The sequence below is a fragment of the Rhea pennata genome, chromosome 10 (assembly GCF_028389875.1).
Source record: "Rhea pennata isolate bPtePen1 chromosome 10, bPtePen1.pri, whole genome shotgun sequence".
NCBI lineage: Eukaryota > Metazoa > Chordata > Aves > Rheiformes > Rheidae > Rhea > Rhea pennata.
The window spans coordinates 270,785-292,648 of record NC_084672.1 but is presented as its reverse complement, the minus strand read 5'-3'; the positions used below and the strand labels follow the sequence as shown (position 1 = coordinate 292,648).

The window sequence follows — 21,864 nt, the reverse complement described above, 5'->3', positions numbered from 1 at the left end:
CTGCAGAGCAGGCCATTCCCAGCCTCATTTGAGTCCTCTTAGTATACTACTTTTGGGTATGTTTCTGACATGCACATTCTCCCCAGCACTTGTGACACAAGGAGCACTCCTTGGAACTCCCATGGCCTACCTGTAGGTTCTCACCCCACTGAGACTTCCCTTCCAGGAGTGCATCCAGTACTGTGCGGCTTGGCTCACCATTGGCTGCATCATTCCCACTCACGACATAATATGATGCTCGAACCCGCTTGAAGAACTCCAGATCTGTGTTCTTTCCACTGCAGTGGTTGGGGATGTAGGCCAAGTCCACATAGACGGGTGGACCCATGGGCACAGACAAACCACTCTTAGAACTATTGGAAGCTTGGGGAGGAGGGGAAGAGAGAGGGAAAAAAAATTAGAGGCTATCAAAAACTTTTCTGGAAAGGACAAACAATTTAGTAGGGAGGCACTTAGAATTCAGAAAAGTTTTTCTTGCTATTGCAGAGACTAAGTTAAAAGATTTATCCAGGCTCTACTACACAGAGGTAATCTGAGTGGATTTTTTTTTTTTTTTTTTGGGGGGGGGGGCAGTGCTGTCACAGCAGTTGGAAGGGAAAGGGAGTGCTGTTCTTTGGAGTGGGACTGGAAGGCTTTAGGCTTGGAATTCTTTCCTGAAGAACAGAATTAAAATCCCTATTATTAAATTTTGCAGAGTTGCTATCCCAATCAATATTTAGCTAATGACTCCTATTTTTTGTTGTTGTTGTTGTTGTTGCTTAATAATAGATGTTTGCTAAAGAAACGTGGTCTAATGGTCTTTATATGAAATCTTAGGGTTTTACAATAATTTTTGTTTGTTTGTTTTATGGATATGCTATCCTGTCATTCTGCCATCCTTGTGAACTACTGCTGTTCCGAGGTCGTTCCTTCTATCAACATAAAGCCATTAACTACCAGCACAGACAACTCATTGTGCTGCCTATCATCTGCTACAAAACAAACAAACAAACAAAAAATCTCTGTCTGCGTCAGCCATTCTTATGGCTTTCTAGTCTGCAGGCCAAGGTTGATTTGGGTAACATAGACCACTACTCTGTGCACAAACCCTCCATCCTACAACTTTGCCTCAAAGATAAAGCTTCCCTTCAGGCTTACATATCCAGACACTGCATCTTGCCTGTCCTTTCTGCACAATGCTGCCAAGACACTCTGCTAATACCCTGGTGCAGGCACTCCCTTGACTGTAACGTGTGTGTGTGTGTGTGTGTGTGTGTGTGTGTGTGTGTGTGTGTGTGTGTGTCTCTCTCTCTCTCTCTCTCTCTCTCTCTCTCTCACACACACACACACACACACACACACACACACACACACACACAGCTAGTCATGAAAGTCAGCTAGCTCAGCCGATGTGAGATTGCAGAGCCTTACCTGGCCTGACAGTGTGACCACCGCATTGCTCCATCCACTGCCTTTATCTCACTCACTACCACACTGAGCAGCAGATTTTTCAACATCTGCTCAGCCTCTCCTTTGCCTTTGGTGGCAGTGCTATCAGCTGCTTTTACCCGTGTTATATTTGCAAAATGCACACAGGATGTCTTCAAGTCACCTTCTCTTCAGCTGCTATTATCAAGAGAAACTTCCTGCTCCCTCTCCTCCTATGCCTTCCCTGTCTTTGCCACACTCCCTGCAATGGTTATCTGCTGAGACTACAGCAGATACCTATCAGCAGAGTTTCAGCTTCCTTGGTACTCCATGGCTCTACGTGCCTACTGACTTTCACCTTACACTCAACACCAGTGTTCTGGAGCAAAGCATTACTATTTCCTCTGTGTCTGTGAAGTACCTGGCACTGTGGGCTCAGCACAGATCTGGGGCTGATGTGGTAATGTATCATCTAACAGTAATATCATGCAATAGGCTGACACCAGTAGAACATGGGTCTCTGTGTGACCAATTAGAAAGAGATCGTGGGCTGTACAGATACTTGAGGTTGACCCCCTTCTTTCACACCTTTTTATTTAGGAACAAGAGCAGACCATAGTCTTCAAAGCTGTCAGACTGCCTGGTCAGACACTTACAGAAAGACCTGCAACAAAGACAGACCATTGTCCTATAGTGTAGTACTCAGTCATGGAGGCTGTTCCTATTCCATCTCCACATAACATTTCAGAGGAGAGAAAATATCTGACTGTGGCAAGCACCTGTTGCTCTAGATAAGAGCATTATCTCTGTCCTGTGCAATGCATTTACCTCACTCACAGGCTGACAGGGTACCACCACTTCTTAAAACACACTTACATTTTTGCCTCTCAATTCCTGGCATTTGTTAACAGCACCCAATTCTAAATACCTATCAATCATCTTTCCACAGAAATAGCCCCTGGCTGTCACTGAATCACAGCCTAGAGATTTCTGAATTCCCAGCACAAAACTAGGTCACCAAGGACTCTCTGCAGAAGTGCTTGGATTCAGCTCTGCAGGGGTTTCTGGAAAGTTTTCTTTATTTATTTAATTTTTTTTTCAGTAACATGTACGACAACTTCTTTCCCTTCTCACTACTTACAACTTTTTATGTTTGACTAGGAAGTTCTATTCACTGTTCTGCTATATTTAACTCAGTGCTTTTTCTCTTTGTTGAACCTAAAGCAAAAAATGCATACCTAAGGAACTATTTCTTACCAGGGTTTGTTTTCATGCCATTAACAAGGCTCTTGCCAGGATTGCTGTGACTACTCCGGGACAACTCATCCTCTGCATGAGGAGGCTGCACCAGTGTACTGCGTGATTTTGGCTTTTCTCCTCCATCTCTTTCTTTTTTGGCAGTGGCAGATTTTGGAGATTTGTCCAATGGTTGTTTCACAGGTGTGGGTGACCGTTTCCCTTTGACATCTAATTTTCGGGCAGGAGAAGATGATTTGGGTTTACTCAAAGGCTTCCTCATACTTTTGTTCTTTTCCTTCATGTCTTTTTTGGGTTTATCAGTTCTGCTCATGCTTTGCTCATTTGCCAATATTTCAGGGTCTACCATGCAGACATCAGGGTGAGGAGGATGGGGATGGGGATCTACCATTGGAACAGGTTGAGGATCATGGCTAGACCTTGTACTGGCATGATGAGCATTCCCAACAGCTTTGTCCACTGGGAGGAAATCGGCATCTTCATCTGAGTCCATGTTGGCATCTGCTGTGATGGACGGACATTCTTCTGTCTCAGGTGGGACATCAGAGTCTGACTGGGAGGTTCCAGAATCGCTCACTGATGTTGGAGGAGTTTCCTCCACTGTCACACTTTGCACAGGGCTACTACCAGTGTGGAGTGGTCTCCCTTGCACTGAAGTATGACCTTCCTCTTGTGAGAGGTCACTGTCTTCAGAGAGTTCATGAGGACTAGGGTTGATGAATGAAGGAGAGAGTTCTCCTTTCCTGTGCCTGTATTCACATGAGGAAAATTTCTGTCCATAGTCAGAACTGCCTCCTAAATATGGCTCCATCTCATGGGAAGCATCTCCATGGTCCTCTTTTCTTCCACCCCTCTGTATGTCTGAGAAAAAGGGCTGGAAACTATGTTCAGGCGATATCAGAGAGGAAGGACGGCTCTGCCTCTCTGTGTCCTCTTTGCCTGTGCATGGAGAAAATCTGCTGTCAGAATCAGGATATGCTTTTTCATCTTTTGCCTCTCTTGCATGGTGTGTGCTTTGGAAAGCTGGCAGACTTGTGCTCACCTCTGTTGGACCATTGGCTGCAGTTTCATCCTCATGCTGATGAGGAGGAAATGTTGTGAACATGTCAGGGAGAGATGTCAATGTCATCAGCTGTTCTGTAAATGATGACTTCTGCTCTGGACTGGTTGCACAGGCTTGCTGTTGTTTTTCTGCAGAGAACAGTGTGGGCAGTGAACTCTGGCTCTCATTTCTACATGGCAGGGTGCTGTCATCCATTCCACAAGTGATTGCAGAGCCATGTTCTTCAGCAAACACAAAGCCTTTGGTTTCAGCTGGATGTGTTTTCACAGTCCTATCTGAAATCTGTGGAGACACATCCCAAAGACTCCTGGTACCTGGTTCTGCTCCTGCACTTGTGTATGTGGAAAGCATGTGGGAATAGAAACTTTCTGCTGTGCTTGGCATCACAGGTGTGGTAGCTTCAGATGAAGGTTCCTCTGACAGGCTGGAAGAGTCATCTTTCAGCTGCTGTTGGGGCACAGACTCTCTTTCCAAAGCTTTAGAGAACAATTTATCTTCTTCATATGGACTCAGTGGTGACAATTTAGTAAAAGATGAGTCGAGACTGCCAGTTTTCTCAGAAACTTCCAAGTACTCATCTTTCTTCCCCCTATCTGACAGCAAAGCACAAGGAACCTTTAAAGTAAGAGATGCATCCCCTAAATGGCTTGGCAAGGATTGTTCATGTCTGAACACACTAGATGTTTCACTCTTTCCTAGCAGAGAGCATTCAAATCCAGAAGAGATATCCATCATGCTTCTCTCTACAGCTGGACCTTTTCTGTGTTCTTCATTCTGTTTTTCAGAAGCAGATTTCAAGTATATAGCTTTCTCATAGCACTCAGAGACCATCTCTGTGCTTGGATAATCTGTTAAACAGACCGGTGATTCCTTAGTGGATTCTTCAGCATCCTCTCTCTTTTGCAAAGAATCCTGGCTTAAATGGTATATTTCTGAAGCCTGCTTATCTGTGCCTATGTCTGACAAGTCACTGTAACCAGCAACATATGTCCTCACGACTGTGGCTGATGCAGTTTTCCTAATTCCATATTCTTCTTTCCACCCTGGATCAGAAGGTGAAGAGGCAGTAGAAGTGGGTGAAATGGACTCTTGATGCTTGTTTTGGGGAGGTGATTCTGATGCTTGAAACTTCTCCATTACTGAGATGTGTGCATAGACAGTGCTTGCAGATTGGACAGGGTCAGGCAGTTTAGAGTCCTTTTCAGATTTTTCCTTAGCACCTTTTTCTAATTCTGAATCACTTGTGCTTTCTTCACCTTGCCCTGTTTTCTCATAGTGCATGTCTTTGGGCTTTGGACTTCGGACTTTCGGAGATAGAGATCTCTGCTCCTGGCTAGACAAAATGATGTTCTCATCTGGACAAGGAGTGTCAATATAGGCAGCTGATTTTCCTTGAAGAAATGAGCCAATCATGTCTGTAGGAGAGGCAAATGCTGTGCTTGCAGATGACCGGTGTGGGGAAGAGCCCAGTTCTTCTGGCAAAGCAGAGGACATCTTCAGTTTTTCCTGAACTTTGAGTGTCCTAGGTTTATCTATTTCAGGCAAGGGTAAGTATCTTTCATGGATGTCTGCATACTCAAAGGATGAACATGATTTATCTTTAGGGGATACTGGAGATGACAGTTCCTTTTCAGCAGAGGTATAAAGACAGGACTCTTCTTCCTTAGCAGAGACATGATAAAATTGATCTTTTTGAGAGACTAGTTCTGTTGTTGTTGGCAACATGTCAGTTTGACCTGGGCTATCTGTATCCTTGGATGTGAAGGGGGAGAGTCCAGTCCCAGACACAATTATCTTCTCATAGATGTCAGCATACTGGAAACTTCTTTCATCAGGGTATGGAGTTGGTTCTCTTTCTTCTTGCTCTGGTCTCATGTAACTGTCATCACCTCTGGGTGTGTAGACCTGTTCATCATAGGACTGAGGTTCAGAGGGGCTCCTGGAATAGTATTCTGGAGGATATGCTGCTTGGCTGGCAGAACCAACAGTCTCAGCATGACCCATAGCAGCACTGCTTTTCTTAGGGGAGTCTTGTCTTAGAGGGGAGTGTGCACTCTGACATGACCCTGCAGCACTTTCTTCTGGGGAAGCAGCTACATGTTCATATTCTGCTGGTCTTGCAGAGTGCAACAGAGCAGATGCTGCTGCTGTCTGCTCTTTGCTTTCTCCAGACTCATAAGGTGCCTTGGTGGATTTACAGTTGTCCTCTTGCTGTCTATCTGGCTTGTGTTTAGAGTTTATTTCCTGATATGGACCAATGGCATCTGATTTCTTCTCTGTATCCTTCTTTGGGACTTCCTCCTGTAAAGGCGTCCTGCACTGATTTATCTTGTAAGGCCCCTCTGGTTCTGGTTTTGTGTCAGTCTCCTTTTCCAGAGTGCTAGCCAGTATAGACAGGGGAGATGCTATCAGTGCTTGGTCTACTGACTTTGCACAGATTCCTAAGACAGGTTTCTCATCATCACCTAAGTAGGAGTAATCTTGTTTAGATGTTAATAACCTTTCTTCCCTTTCTTTGTCTCCAGCTAATGCTTTGGCCTGATGTTTCTCCCCAGAGATATGCTGAGAAGACAGAGGTAGACTGTCTCCTTGTGTTTTTCCTGGGAAAGTGGTATCAGCAGGAACAATTTCCATTTTATTTGTTTCTGCTGGAGGTTTGGCACCCTTCAGTGTGTCTTCTTTGTAGTCACATGATTCCATTTTGAAATGTTCTGCTTCTGCTTGCAGCAGCACAGGTTTGTCTTCAGCATGCTGAAGACCCTCCTCCTCCTCACTGGTGAACAGCCCGTCTCTTCCAGTGTCTCTTCCTTCCTGAAGATACCCATATGCAGAGCCCCAGGCTTCACTTTCTACTCTTCCCCAGGTATGACTGCCAGACACTGCAGGAGACAAGGTCTCCTCCTCACCCATTTTAGGAAGTGATTTCATTTCATATTCTGGTACCTCATCCAAGAATGTGCTCTCTCTCTCCTTATCATACCTCTGTCGGCTTCCCTGAACAGGTATCTCTTCCACCTCCTTTGGGAACCACACTTTCTTCTCATAACTCAAGTCTTTCACATAAAAATCTTCCATTTCTGGAGATTTTTCGTCTTTAGCTTCCTTGAACATGGGAGATTTTACATCTTCAGTAGAAATACATGAAGATGTTTTATCTTGAATTGGGATAGATTCTGTAAAGTGAAAGCCCTTCACATCTTGAGTTATTTCCTGAGAGGGCAATCCTTCAGTTTTTCCCTTAGATGGGCCCTTTTCTGTTAACAAACTTCTATCATCTGGAGACATTTCTTCAGCTGGAGTATCTCTGGGTGATATGTCTTTAAGTGAGCTACTTTCTGGGTAAGGAACAGGTTTTGACACTTTGATGAGTTCTTCTGCAGAAATTTTCAGGGATTTTTCACATGTAGCTGGGCTCTGCTCTATGAAAAGCATAGACTTGGCAGTTTCTGAAGGAAATTTGTCATTAAAGTCAGACATAGATTTTTCTTTAGCAGATATCTCTTCTGTGAAACTAAGAGATTTGATGTCTTCTGGAGAAATTCCTTTAACAAAAATGTCTGAAGAGATTTCCTTGCTGGGACTCTCCTCAGTAAGAGAAATTGATTTGGTATCTTCTGGAGAAATGTCTTTAATGGAAACATGAGAAGATTTTTCTTCTGAGGTGTCTTCTGTAAAACAGAGCAGTTTCCCTTCTTCAGTAGCTATTTCCTTAATAGAAATATCTGGAGACTTTTCTTTTCCAAGAGTTTCTTCTATAAAAGAAAGTGATTTGGTGTCATCTGGGGAAATTTGTGAAGATTTGTCACTTTCAGATTTGCTTTGGTTTGTGAACTGTGGAGTATCCATGTTTCCTAGAGACATTTCTGTAGTAGAGATCGGTTCAATGGACGAATGTTTTGAAATTCCCATCAAATCTTCCATTATAGTTTTAGTTCTTAGCTCTTTTTCTGGCTCTGAAAACACATCTGTGCTGAGATGAGGCAGTGTAGAGAGCTCCTCCTCCTCCTCCTCCTCCTCCCCTATCACAACTGTGTCCTGTTTGTGGTAGGAGAGCCAGGGCAGCTCCTCCTTTTCTATGGGTGCTTCCTGCACCTCCTCCCCAGGAGATACTGGAACAGCACTGCCCAAGTCTAGCTTGTGCTGTGCAGGGCTAGTCACTTCCTTTTCATGTCTATATTTAGCTGCAGACATCTCATCCTCTCTGAGAGGTTCAATCTCACTCTTGACTCCTTTTGCCACAACAGTTGGTCCTTCCAGTTTCTTGGCAGCAGCATCTGTTTGTTTTTCAAATAGCTCAGCATCTACAGTTTCTAGCTTTTCCTCCACTGGAGACTGGTGGAAAGGTGTATGTCCTGCACTAGTGGGGCCAGACTGGGTGGGAGAGGCCATTTTGACTGTACTATCATCAGGACTCAGGCATCGTTCTTCAGCCTCTACAGAGACAGAGTCAACCTGGGAAAATGATGTTTCTTCAGCGGATACTGACAGACCAGAAGTCTGCATCACTTCTGTGGAGGCATTGGTTAAAATACTGTCAGGATGTTCTTGGTGAGTAAACAATGGGGCACTGTAATGACCTCTGAGTTTCTCAGGCATTTCAATATTTGGAGTCCCATCTTCTTCTTCTTCTTCCTCTTCTTCTTCTGCTTCTTCATGAAGATCCTTTTTTTGAGCTTCTGATTTTCTCTCTCCTTCTGCAAGTACATGGAAATCTTCAGGAGGTGGAGATTTAAAGCATTTGTCTTCCTCCAAGGAAGATGTGGGAGAGATTGTGCCAGCAGAGGGAACATAGTCCAGACCTTGGGTTGCTTCAGTCCGTGATGAGGGCATGCTGTTTACTGTGTCTAGAATTAAAGAGCTTTTGCCAGTCTCTTCTGTTTGCGGTGCTGTTATAGATGCAACGGATTGATCTTCTGCAACTGAAGTTGCAAAAGATGAAAGCTTATCACATTCTGTAATGGAGGTAGCAGAGGATATATGTTCTTCCTCAGCTAGAGGAGCTGCTACAATGTTTGTAGGATATGCTAGGATTTCAGACTCCTGGCCAGTAAAGCCTTTGGCTGCAAGGTCAGAAGCAGGCATGGCCTGTATTCCATGTATTGCTTCAAAAGAGCCTGGGTGGTCAGGAACAGAAATGTCATATGCATTGACATCATACTTCAAGTGTGGGATCCTCTCTTCCTGTTCATCATGTATTTCTTCATCAGAAATGGTCTGCTCTGTTTCTGAGTAGCCTGGGATAGTTTCATCTTGGATGTATGAAACATGTTCTGCTGTGGCTCCTGGTGGGACTGGCAGACTCCTCAGATATAACTCTTCTTTTGTTATGTCCTTTGCTAGTGATTTGTTTTTCTCACTCACTTCACTAAATTCTTTTTCTGTTTCTTTATTGATAAATATTTTGTCCTCTCTCTCATCCTGATTCAGCTCATAGAAATCTTTAATTTTTTCTGTCTTCATGTACTGTTCTTCCTTTTCTTCCAGCTCTGCCTTTTCTATCACATCCTCTTTCTTTTCCTTCTCACCCTCCTCCTGTACCTCTGCCCCCTCAATATACTTTTCACAAGTCTTTGTTTCTGCTTCCTTTTGTCTTGTGTACAAACAGATTTTCACCTCTTCCTCCTTTTCTTGCTCTCTCAGCACTGTTGACTGAACAACTTTTGCCATGAGGTCTGTGGGTGATGGTACCTGTTGTCTATCTGGCAACAGCTGAACTTCCTTGCCCTGTTCAGCTTTTCCCTTGCAATATTTCATCTCAAGAGTTTTGTCCATTGCTGTTCCTTCATCCTCTATTTTTTCAACTTGACCTGCTCTCAATTCCAGCTGGTGAACTGCCTTTTCTTCTACTAGTGATTCTTTTTCCATATCAGTAGTAGTTATTCCCTCATCAGAAATGCTTGTTTTCAAAATCAGATCAGATTCAAGGTGACTCTGAGCAATCATGTCAGGGGACACTCTTATTTCTGCTTCAGATGCTCTCATAACCATATCACTAACTTCAATATCAGACTTTTCTTGAGTCACCTGCAGGTCCCCTTTCTCTTCATGCTTCAGTTCCTCAAAGTCCTTAGTAAGGTCTTCTGGTGAAGACAGGACTAACCTCTGTTCAGCCATGAAAGTCACTCCTGGCTCCATCTGTAAAGGCATCTTCTGCATTGGTGATGTCTTCAGCTCAGTAAGTACTTCCTTTTCAGGTTTGACTTTGATCTTCTCAGTTTTGATTCGGCCTGGAACTTTTGCCTTGTATAATGTTTTTCTTACCTCTGGGGTAAATGGTTTTAAGTCTGGTTTAGACATTTTTTTTGGCTCTGGTTTAGTTTCTTTCTTTTTGTCTTCTTTCTTTAAATCTTTCTTTTCCTCTTTCTTTCCATCATCTTTTTTTAAGTCCTTTTTCTCCTTCTTAATCTCTTTCTTTTCTTTGTCTTTCTTCTCCTCCAGTTTAGATACTTTCTCTTTGAGATGCTTTTTACCAGTCTTGTCTTTTGTTAGTTTTCTTTTCTCAGCTTTGAGAGAATCACTTGATTCTGTCTTTATCTTTTCAGGTTTTACAGGTTTCTCAAGGATTTTCTCAGACTGTTCTTTAACCTTTTTCTCAGTTTTAGCATCCTTTATGACCTCTGATTTTACCTCCTTAATCCCCTCCTCAACTGCTTCTTCTTTCTTAGCTTGCTTTGTCATAGATGGCTTAGGAGAGGATTTAAGACTCTCTTTACTGTCAGTTCTTTGTTTAATTTTGGTCTGTTTCAGCACAGGTGGAGGCATTCCAGAGGAAATATCTTTCTGAGTAGCCACTGGGTACCTCAAAAAATCCAGGTGTCTGAGTTTCTCAAGACCTTCCAGTATCTTATTTTGAGGAGCATTTCCAGGAAACAAAACTCTTACAATTTTCTCTGTCGGACTAGCTGGCAGCCATACTACTAGAGCTGTGATGGATGTGAGATAAGGAACAGAAATTTCACCTTCTTTCCCACTTGCAAGAATTATACCAGTTTTTGCTTTACTATTACCAGCCCATTTCTGCATTAGAAACTGCATTTCCTTACTGTCCTTGACAGGATTCAGTATATACATGTCCAGCTTACCCACTCCCATTTTGTGGAAAAGTGTGATAGGCTCAATGGTATTGCTCACCACCCTGTACAGAGGCTCTGATTTAATGCCAAGTCTATTGAGATACTGCAGTGTCAGACAAGCTTCTTCAATGCTTCGCTTTACTTTCATGGATGATTCAGGCATTTTCAGTTTTTCAGGAACATTAAAAAAAACCACACCCAGCTCAGGAGAAATGAGATTTTTCATCCAGTCACTGTAGTTGGTGGACTCCTGGGATTGTTCCTCCTCTTGCTCAGCAACTTTTCTTTGCAGCAGCCCATTGATACCAGGAAGGTTGTCTGCACCGATGTGAGTTAGGAGAATAGAATCAATCCTATCCAGGTGCCTCACTAGCTTCCAGAAACAAGATTTCCTGTCAGAGCCACCATCCACTAGGATGTTAAACCCATTGACAGCAAAGAGAGCAGAGTCACCTCTTCCACCAGGAAATATATAGCAGCAAGGTTTAGAAAGCTTCAGAAAGCCACCTGAGGTGGGTGGTTCTAGGAGATCAAATGGCGATGGCACATCAACTGTCTCAGAGACATATTCTGCAAACTCAGACACCCCATCCATTTCTGGCAGAACTGGATCAGGATTCAGTTTCAGATTAATAATTTCCTGAAATTGAGGATGCCCAAGGTTGCTCCAGTCTCCTTCTCCCAAATACGACACGGTAAGGGAGGCCTTGATATCTGAATCAGTGTTGCTAAGAATCTGGGTGACCTATTGAGACAGGCATAGAGAAATCAAGTTCAAGCAGATTGCTCTGAGACCAATTCAACTCTTCTTAAAAAATGGGCAGTTAACACACAAATACTGAAGGCTCCATGAGCACTTTACTGACAAGAAGCACTGAGGACAGATGAAATATTCAAAAAGCCCATTGCAAGTAGATGCATGGGACCATGTTCTACTCTCTTTTGAAATGCTTAATGCTGATGGGCTGTTAAGCTTCTTGACTATTGGGAATGCAGTGTGACAAGGCCTCAAGAAGAAAGAAAACCAAAGCAGAAGCCATCTTGTCCTCTTTCCTTACTTCTCCCTATTTAACATGAGATATCAGTCCCTAGCCTGGGTACAAAAGGAGCTGTTTCTTCTTGGTCTATGAATTCTTAGTCTGAGACACTCTTTTCAATGCTAAGCATCATTGCCTACACTTATCTAACTGATGACCCTCAGTTATTGCCCAGTGAACACTCATATGGCACTTAGTGCAGTTTTAGTGCCATGGAACTTCCTCTTCTATTCAGATTTATTTTCTTTCCTGGACTCTACTTTAAAAACTCAGGATTCCATCTCTGATAGATATTGGGTTGGAGATACACTACATACTTTAAAAATAGGGTTTTTTAAAACTAGGGTTGATATGATTTCCAAGGTTCCTTAGAGCTATTCAGAACATTTCCTGAGCAAAGGAGCATTACACCTCAAAATTCTTGAAGTATCCGGAATGAGGTAGGTACTCCCCTTTGCACTGTGTTCTCTTAGGCAACCCTTAATTGACTAGTGTCCAAATAAATAGGCACCAGAAGCAAATGGAAACAATCAGCCTATACTAGCAAATACAGAGAAAAATAAAGAATTTCAGATTTCCTGCTGCAACTACAGCAATAATGTTAGCAATGGTCAAACTAACCACACAGTCGTTCCTGCAGCAACTATACATTCAAATCCAATGCAGGTATTCTAAACATCTGTGTATAATGATCAGTGGAAGTAAGGCTTGTCAAAAACTGAAGTAGTACATCTGTGTTGGCAATGAGCCTCAATAGTAAGAGAGTTTAGAATCTCTGAGGAAAGCTGTATTATAGCTAGCTAAGATTATTAGCATTGGACCGAAGGTCCAGACATGTTGTCCTATGAGGTTTTTTTCAAGAACCCACTGGACAAAGCCCTGAGCTACCTTGCCAACCTTGCAGGAGGTTGGACTCTTGAGGTCCCTTCCAATCTGAATGATTCTGTGATTCTATGATTAAGTAACTGCAACATTTCATCCCCTTGTCATCTTTATGCGATGAATCCAAAACTTTCTCTCTAGCATTCTCTGTGTATAGCTATACAGTCAGCTAATAAACACTCTGAACCTTGTGAACATTTTAAGCTTGCTGAACAGACTGTGAAATGAAGAGAAATACTCATGTTACTAGGGTGATGATGGCCTCTGTTGACTGTTGTTTGGTTGCAGCCCATAGACATTTTAAAGAGACATGATCTAAAAAATTCTGCGTCTCTATACACTGCAGAGCAGGTCTGGAAGGATGTTTCAAGGTGAACACTTAAAGGTGGAATAACCCATGCCTGCCATTTTGGAAAACTTAAGCCAGAGAGTTAAAGTAAGATACTAAAGGCTGTCTCATGAGTTATTTATGGTGTGTGATTGTTTTGCTGGATTTCAAGCCAACCTCCCAGGGATCCACCACCTAAAAGAGCAACACAGATTGCACTGCAGGCTCTATTACACATTCAGTGAACAGGAGAGGACATCCTGGATTGCTGCTGACACTCACCTCTGGGTCTGAAAGTATCTCAGCAAATTTCTGGTAAGTAAAGGTTCCTGTCTGCAGGATCAAGTCTCCTTCCTGGTCTGAGCTCTGACCGCAGAAGATCAGTAACTTGTGGGCTGATGAATCACACACCAGTGAGCGGACCTGTTATAATGACATAGAATGTTGTCACCAGTTTAATTTGAAGTCAAAAAGTTATCTGTATTCCTCACCTGTGCTCAGGGGCATAACTACATGGACAATAAGAACTATTCCAGGCAGTATTTATTCACTATTCACAAATAGTCAAAACATAATTTTTCTGCATATAGGAGAATGAATCCCCACCCTGAAAAGGGAAGACACTGCTACTGCCTGTCTGACACAGCTCCGTGTCACAGCCTCCTAATTCACATTGAGAAAGTAGGCCAACACTAAGAGAAAATTCCAGTATTACTACACCATGTCAGAGGTTTGCACATTTAGACACTTACCTCACTTGAATGCTTAAGGTTCAGAAGTCCTCCATCCTGCTTGCTAGGAAGTTCTATAAGCTCCTGAGAAATCCTTAAAACTAAATAGGTCAAAGATACCAACCTTTCCTGGAAAGAGGTGATTCCCAAAGGGCTGGCATACAAGGAATCAAAAACTGTCATGTGTATTTCTTTGTCTAGGAGTAAATTGTGTCACAGAGCACTGGTAACAGCAGGTATCTTCCTGGCAAGACCAGAACATCTGCTGGTTTCACCACACTCTGCAACAGACTGGCAGCATGGTCAAAATCCAGAAGGTAGGGAGTGTCATGACCATGACCCTCCATGTCAAACACAGGCAAGAGAGCTGATACGGGAAAAACCCATTGGCATCTCGCCCTTACCTCAGACACAATGCTGTCCACATTGGGATTTACCAGGATCACTGTCTCCAGAGTATCACTCCGGTGATGAAGGGTTCTTTGGCCTGGGGAGAGGCAAGAGATTAGACAAGAAGGAAGAAACTGCTAAGAAAATATCCACTAATATTTTAGCTTCAAAAATTCTACTTCTGCACTACTTTGGTTGTAAGATTTCAGCTTACATTCAAGCCCCAATTTAATACCTGTGTCTCACAGACCAAAGTAGACCCTTTCAAGTAACAAGGAAAAAATCCTAGATCTAGATGAGCATAATTTGCAGCTCAGCTCCAACATATTTTGAAGTCAACAGTACCAGGCACGTCAAGCTATCTGCTTGTGCCAGGCAGCTGTGCCCCAAACAACTGGCAGAGACAGATCATCCCCTTCAGACAGAAGTATCTTGCTTCATTGCAGCTACCAGGGAAAGGTATCTCTGGATGTTGTCCAAGTCTTAGCTACCAAAGGGCTTTGTGAACCAGCTGATGGGTGCTGACTCACCCTTCACATGGGTGGTGCAGCACTGATAATGAATCTTTTGTCATTCTTAGTAAGTTTTTCTCCTAATAAGCTTTTTATTAATCCAGACCCACTTTCTTGTAAAAGTGACCTGCTGCTATAGGAACCAGCTAGATGCTAAGAAGGTTGTTTTCCTGTCTTCCTCCTATGATAGTTACAAATAGGAATCCAAATAAGAATCTGCTCTGTATCTAGGCAGAAGAGGAAGAGACAAAGAACATGCAAGAGCTTGTCAGTGCAAACAAGCATTTTGTATGCTCACCTTGGCATGAGTGTTACATGGAGATATGTCAAAATACTGATGTAACGCCTGAATCCTATTCTGTTATTAGAAAGAACAGCGGTGAGGGCCTGCCTTCCAAAATGAGGGGCTAGATCCATCGTTGCGTAACCCTGTGTCAAACAACTCTGTGAAGCAGGACAATGTTCAGGACATTCCTGCAGCATTGCCCTTCACACCACAGTTGGCACCTACCTTCTTGGATTTTGGTCTTTGCAAATATCTAATGCTGAGCATTAGATTCACTTTACAAGCCAGGCACTTCTTAGAATTTAATTGCTGGAATAGATAATTTATAGGATTTAAATCTTTCATTGGCTTTAACACCTCACATAGTTTGAAGGACCATAAATCTTCACTGAAAATGGACATCTACTCTTTAATTTTCAGGCAACTGCTGCTCTCTGTCAATGTTGTTCTTCCCACTCTCTCTAGCGTACAGCTTCTCATCAGCTCTCTTTCTAGGCAGATCTCAGTCCTTCTGAATCAGTGTGGTGAAACTGATGTTTCAAAGGAAGATACTAAAAGGAAACAGAAACAATCAGAAAAGGTCTGGACCAAATTTAGTTTGCTGGGCTATTTCACTCTGGCTGCAAGCAATTAAGCATAAAACAACTAGCTATGCCCAGAAGGCAACTTTCACACATATTACTGTTCAGACCAAAATGAGAAAGAGAGGCTTTAAGCTCTCAGCAGAGCTATGTGTACTTCACATCTCCAGTTGCTTTCTGAATATGTATTCTTTCCATTTCTCTAAAAATGGTCCCTCCAGATTAAAACAAAAACATCACTGGCTGTGCAAAGGAAATCTTACATTTAGCTGAGTAGCATTTCTGTTATTTGGTGTGGAATGTGGCATATGGATGGGATAGGACTGGAATAAAGCCCCTGCACAAACAAGGGATGCTGGAAGGGAGCCCAGAAGGAGTAGAATGGGAAGGCAGCAGATGGTGCAGATGAGAAGGAGCCCAGGAAGTATTCTGGGGCAAGCACTGTGGCCAAAAGAAGCAATAAAATATTCATCCTCCATAACGCCAATTGTAAAAGCATTGTCGATGTCCTGGCATTGCTTGGCTCCCAGCAGCTGACAAAAGGAGTACCTGGTTTCCTCACTGATTTGTGTCATGCAATTTTCACACAACTCACCCTACACAGTCCCTCTGCTCACATGCTGCTCCATGCATCCAGAACAGTAGCAATTGCTCCCCTCTGTCTTAAACATACTGCTGACTAAAGAAAACCCAAACAATGCCATTCCTCAAGCCTTAACTTTTGCCACCTTGTCTATACATCTCAAACAGACCTTTTCACCATGGCCCATGTCCCTTAGAGAATACACCTTGATGTGCAGAACCCACACCAACAGTGGCACTAGCAGTGCGATGTGAAAGGAGAGCTCTCAGGCACAGTGTGATCATCAGTGCTCAATACGTGGGCACCCTTACAGTCACCAGGCACAAAAGCATTGCAGAGATAATGCCAGCCTGAGGGCTGCAGCCTTAGCAGTGCTTGGCAGACAATGATGGGTATACAGGAAAAGTGGCCTGCCTGCAGGACTAACAAGCATGCAAATAATGCTGCTCACTGCCATTTTTGTACTTCAAGCCCAAGCAGCTTGAACTGCCACTGCTGAGATTGGTAAACAAAGAGAAGACTTGCTAGCATTCTGCTCACATCTTCTCACTCCACTGACCACCATGGAAAAGTTGTCACCTTCGTATTTGAAAGAAAGAGAGGGGTCCAAGCTGTGGAACTAGCAGCTGCTGGCAGATGGAAAGTATGATTGGTGAACTGAAGTAGTGCAGACATCCAGAGCTTGGGCAGATTTCCATTCTTTGGCAGCAAGTAGTTGATTCTCAGAAGGACACTGAAGCACAGCCATGAAGACAGGCCCTTTACAGAAGCACTCAGTCATATGCATATCCACACCAAAATCCATAACTGTGCTTCAACTTAATTCAGAGAGAAATCAGAGTGGCACACAAACTCCAGACTGAACTGTGCACTGTGAGCATGATGGCAACAATGTAACCCCACCAGCCTCTCTTCATGTCACTGAAGTGGGTCCTCAGAGCCCCCTGCTTATACACAGGCTGAGTTTAATAGCAGCCTCTCCTGGCACTGGCCCAGCTCAGTGACAGCATTGCCCTCGTATATGACAGAGCAAATGCTGGGCTGTGCTGGCTGCACAAGGCTGGTACTGAAGTACAGCTATCAGCAGCACATTTAAGGCTAGAAAAGAAGTGATTAGTTCCTTTAAGAATTGTAAAAGGAAGAGGAGGGGGGTTGTCAGTGACCTTCCAGCTCTGCAGCACTACCATGTCAACAGCGTCTTATCACTGCAGCATCTTTCCTTCAGCCCAGGTGTTTTTTATCAACTGGCACAGCAAAGTCTCACATGGCAGAGGCTGCTAGGACAGCCAAGAAGGTGATACTTCATTTGACTCCATGGCCATAATGCTTCCTCAGTGCTGACACCAGATGACTTAGATCCCAAGATCTAACACTTTTCAAAGAGTTGCTTTGAAAAGCAACCGGGAAGAGGAGGGCTGAGGAGAATGCCTACTTCATTCATCTGCGTTGTTCTCCTCCGTCTCTCCTTCCACCTTCCCCTACTAAAATAAATAAATAAATAAATACATAAAAAGATGGCTAAGTAATTTCTGTCACTGGGGAACTTGCTGATCTGGCTTGGACTCCGTGTCTGGAGAATATTCCTGCAGGCCTGAGGTAGAAATGCAGGCAGCAAGCTTGCAAAACTCTGCAAAATTACTGCAGTCCTTTTCAGAACTGGACTGACCTAGGATTTCACCAAGAACAGCACCCTTGATATTAAATGGATGAGAAGTTCTTCTCCAGATGGTCAACACATGTGAACTCAGGATTTAGAATCTACTTCACAGATAGAAGAAGGAAAAAAAGAAAAAAAGTATACCGATATGCCTTACAAAATAGAAAAAAATATATATTTTTATTTTAGATCCTTAAAGAATTAGCTTAATTTGTCTTACAGGAGTTTCCTTAGAAACTCACAGGAAAGTAGTAAGAAAACATATCAAGCTAAAGCAAGTCTTTAACTAGGATGAGCTTCTAGGGTAAACAGTACCTCCTGGGACTGGAGACACCTATTTTCTCAACTGAGGTATATTTTTCGCCTGTCCCTTAATGCTCCATTACAGCCATTGTCTCAGAATGACTGACACCTTCCCCTCAGGATCCTGGTATGTGCTAGACAGACACGCTGAGACAGATGACTCCTCAAAAGATTTGTCCTGTTGAAAAGGCTAATCACTAACTCCAGAAACCTCTTCATGGAGAATCAGCTCATGATCAGCCCAATACAAAAGTTTTAATCAGGAATCTCTGCATGAAGTTTATTACTGCCTTCCAGATGCAGTCAAACATGCAGCCAACAGACTGTCATTTTTTGCCTTAAATTCTACGAAGCTCCCAAGAATCACCATAACAGACACAATTGCTCCATACAACACTGAGACTTGAGAGGAAGGAAAAAAAAAAAAAAAAAAAAAAAAGAAGAAGAAGAAGAAGAAGAAAAACAATAGGAGGGTTTAAATAAAATTCCACAGATACCATAGGCAAGAATTTGACTTTTGAGAATGACTTTCTCCTTACACTGTGCTGCATAAGAATTTGCCATTAATTATGTAGTTTTGAAACTCTTCACAGATGGCAATGGTTACAAGCAGAGGAGTTCTTAATAAGACAACAGTAGATAATGCAGATGGGAAAGGAGTAGACGTTACGTTTTTACATCAGTCAGGCTCCTGACTTTGGCCTACATGGCACTCACAAGCAAACTTGAGACTTTTAGATGGATCGGCTTTAAGTAGAAGCAAAATGGTTGTAAAGCAGTATTCTAAGGAAAAGAACTATTTGTTCTCAGTGCCAGCAATGAAAAGAACAAAAAGAATCAGATTAAAATGCAGCAAGGAAGATGTAAGTTCGATATTAGCAAAATTGTGTTAATGCAAAGCACTGGGACCAGCTGCTTACCAAGGTGGGCTTTGCAGTCACTGTAGGCCTCACAGCAGGCTAGACAAACACTAGCAGGAGTGATCTGGGCTGATCTGATCTGCCATTTGGCATACAAATGAAGCTATAGTGATCTCTCAAGGTTCTTTGACAGCTTCTTGCTATACTTTCATGAAGATGCAAAGATAAGTAGGCAACAGAGACTGAGGAGGAGCCTTCACAAGCCCAGTGGACCATGACTCACTGTGAGTGGACCCTGAGTGAGGGGTGAACACATATTGTTAATGAGATTTGCACTCAATGACAAGAAATCTCAAACCTGTGCCCAGGCATCTGATAGGCAAAGATGAAGGACAGGATCTCTCCACATCCATCCAGCCAAACCAAAGTTCTCAGATGACTGGGAAAGGGAAAAGCCATTTCTGTGGTTGACTACATTCATGTGGAAAGAAGAGACTCTTTCCCATTCCACAAATACAAAGAAATAAAAAGCTGTCTCTTAATAATCTAGTAACTACATTGAAGTGAAGACACAAAGGTGTTGTATGGGTCCAGGCTCAGGAAAAGCAGCAACTGCTTGAAATGCTATCAGAATCCAGAATAGCAAGCCAGGCAGAATCACTCTGTCCAGTTTTCTGCAAAACCTTTCTATCATCTCTCAGTGAGAAAGGCCAATAGGGGAAAGGCATATATGCTGTTCTCCTTATATGGAGATTTCATTAAACCATGAGAGGGTTTTCATTCCTCAGGAAATTCAGGAAAATTCAGGAAAAAGTATCTCCTTGTGTCTCAGTATCCACACATGCAGAAATTTGAAACTGACAACTTTGAAAATCAGGCTGGCCAAAGGAAATCCTCTCCCCTACTGGTATCACCAGTCGAATGAGAAGCTAGTTCATACAGGAAGCTGTGCTCTGGATGCTCGGGGACAGGACCATGGCAGACCAAGGCCAGTATGAGCCAACAGCAAAAGAACAGGCCAGGAAGGTAGCAAACCTGTATTAAGCCACAACACTAGGAGCTCAGCCTGGCACAGCAGAATATGCATTATATCCCACAGCCTTTCTTCATAAATTCCTTTCAGACCTACGGTCAAGTGGCTGTAGTCATGGCAGCTAAGGGAATGCCAGTTATTTCCAAATCTCTTTGAATTCAAGTGTTCAACAGTCTTAAGGAGCCCTCTTACTGCTTGCTCCCTCTATACAGGCCTGCAGAAGCAGCTGCACAAAGGACTTAAAGACACAGACTAGAGTGTCTTTCCCACCTGCTAACAAAAATTATATGCAACAGAAATAATTAATGGTGCGAACAACAATACAGACAAAGCGATTGAAAGCTCACTGTCTGGACTGTTATCAGATGTATGTCCTTACTAGACCCCTAGCATGGTGAAAGGCATGTCTGAATAGTCTCACTGAGAATGGAAAAATCCCTCAATTAAAATTACAGTACAAGGAATAGCCTTCTCAGGCCCACATAAACTGCAGTCTTGAATTGCTTAGAACATGGATCTAAACAAAGCTTTCTGGCTATAGATCTCCAGATGCATTCTGAACATATATCCCTGGCCCTGGACAGTCGACTTCAACTCTGCTTACAAGCTGCATGCATTAAATGAAACCTCTTCTCCCTCATTTATTGTGGGAGTAAATTTCATTAGTGTTGAAATCCTCATTTTATACAAATCTTCACTTTGTGTTTTCAGGTACATTCTGGTTAATGCAGTTATCATGATGCCTATGCACTCCCAAGAATGCTCCTAGCTATCACATCTCTGTCAAAGCAGAAAAACCCCAGTCTTTTCAGTCTTTTCCTTAAGAGGACAGTTTCTCTAGTCCCTCATCACCACTGTCATCAATATCTGAATCTCTCTTTCCACTGTAGCCCTTAGGATGAGTAAGAGCGTAAGTATACAAGGCAAGACAGAGACAGAAGATTCATAGGGTGACATTCTTATATTTTCTATATTACTCACTATCCTATTCTTTACGCATCATAACATGAATTGACACTAGCTCTGCACCAAATAAAGATCTACAGCTGGTGGTCTACAGTGACATCCAAATTTCATCCTGCCATGATACAATTAGTTGAACTCTTATAAGGAGTCTGGAAGATATTTTCCAGTATGCTTGATTTTACTTTTTTTTTTTTTTTTTTTTTGACAATGAATTAAATTTGACTTCATCATGACTGTTCAATTTAGTTGCATAAATTCCTCATAGTCATTTCTAGACATAAGTAACTTAGACATCTACAAATCTAACCACCTCCATGTTAATTCTAACCCTTTCCTGGGCATTACTGTATTGATCAACTTCATATTTAGCAGGTAATCCTAAAGTCCTCATTCTTCCACCTCTGAACGTATGCAAACTTAAAGACGTATGTCTAATTTATTTTCTGCCTCTTAGCTAGTTTTTGATTCATGGCATTCATTGCTTTTTACCCATACATAGTGCTGCATATCACATGTAAAGATTTGCATATAAATGCATCTCATTCATGAAGATTCAGGAGAGAGAGAGGCATTTGCCTTCTCTACAAAGATCACATTACTTACCATTGTCAGAAGTAGTATCACCTTCATCCTGAAGGATCATGGAGGACACACACAAAACTCTCTTTCTACAGGACAGCCACCTCTTTGATGAAAGCAAGCAGCAACTGAGCATGGGGGCATTACACAATAATGTCCCAGAGGTGAAGTGATGGACAACTTCTCTAGCTGTTACTAAGGCAGCATTTCAGGCTGTGCAGGCTGCACTCATGGGCTATGAGTGTGGAAGGTAGAGAAGTCTTAACTTTTGTTTTTGGGGCAAAGGAAAGAATATGTATCTTATCAATCTCTGAAGTATCTGAAGGAAGGGTAACA

General features: G+C 42.7%; 1 protein-coding gene across 1 annotated transcript in view; it reads right to left on the bottom strand.

Annotated features, from left to right (window-relative positions):
* Nucleotides 1-21,864, bottom strand: part of MAP1A (microtubule associated protein 1A) — a 40,262-nt gene that overhangs the window by 4,255 nt on the left and 14,143 nt on the right. The window contains exons 2-5 of the mRNA XM_062583409.1: nt 14,183-14,265; nt 13,330-13,470; nt 2,665-11,545; nt 131-363 (exon numbers count right to left, since the gene is read on the bottom strand). Of these exons, the coding sequence (XP_062439393.1) occupies nt 131-363; nt 2,665-11,395 (8,964 nt within the window). The 5' untranslated portion in view covers nt 11,396-11,545; nt 13,330-13,470; nt 14,183-14,265. The remainder of the gene's footprint in view (nt 1-130; nt 364-2,664; nt 11,546-13,329; nt 13,471-14,182; nt 14,266-21,864) is intronic.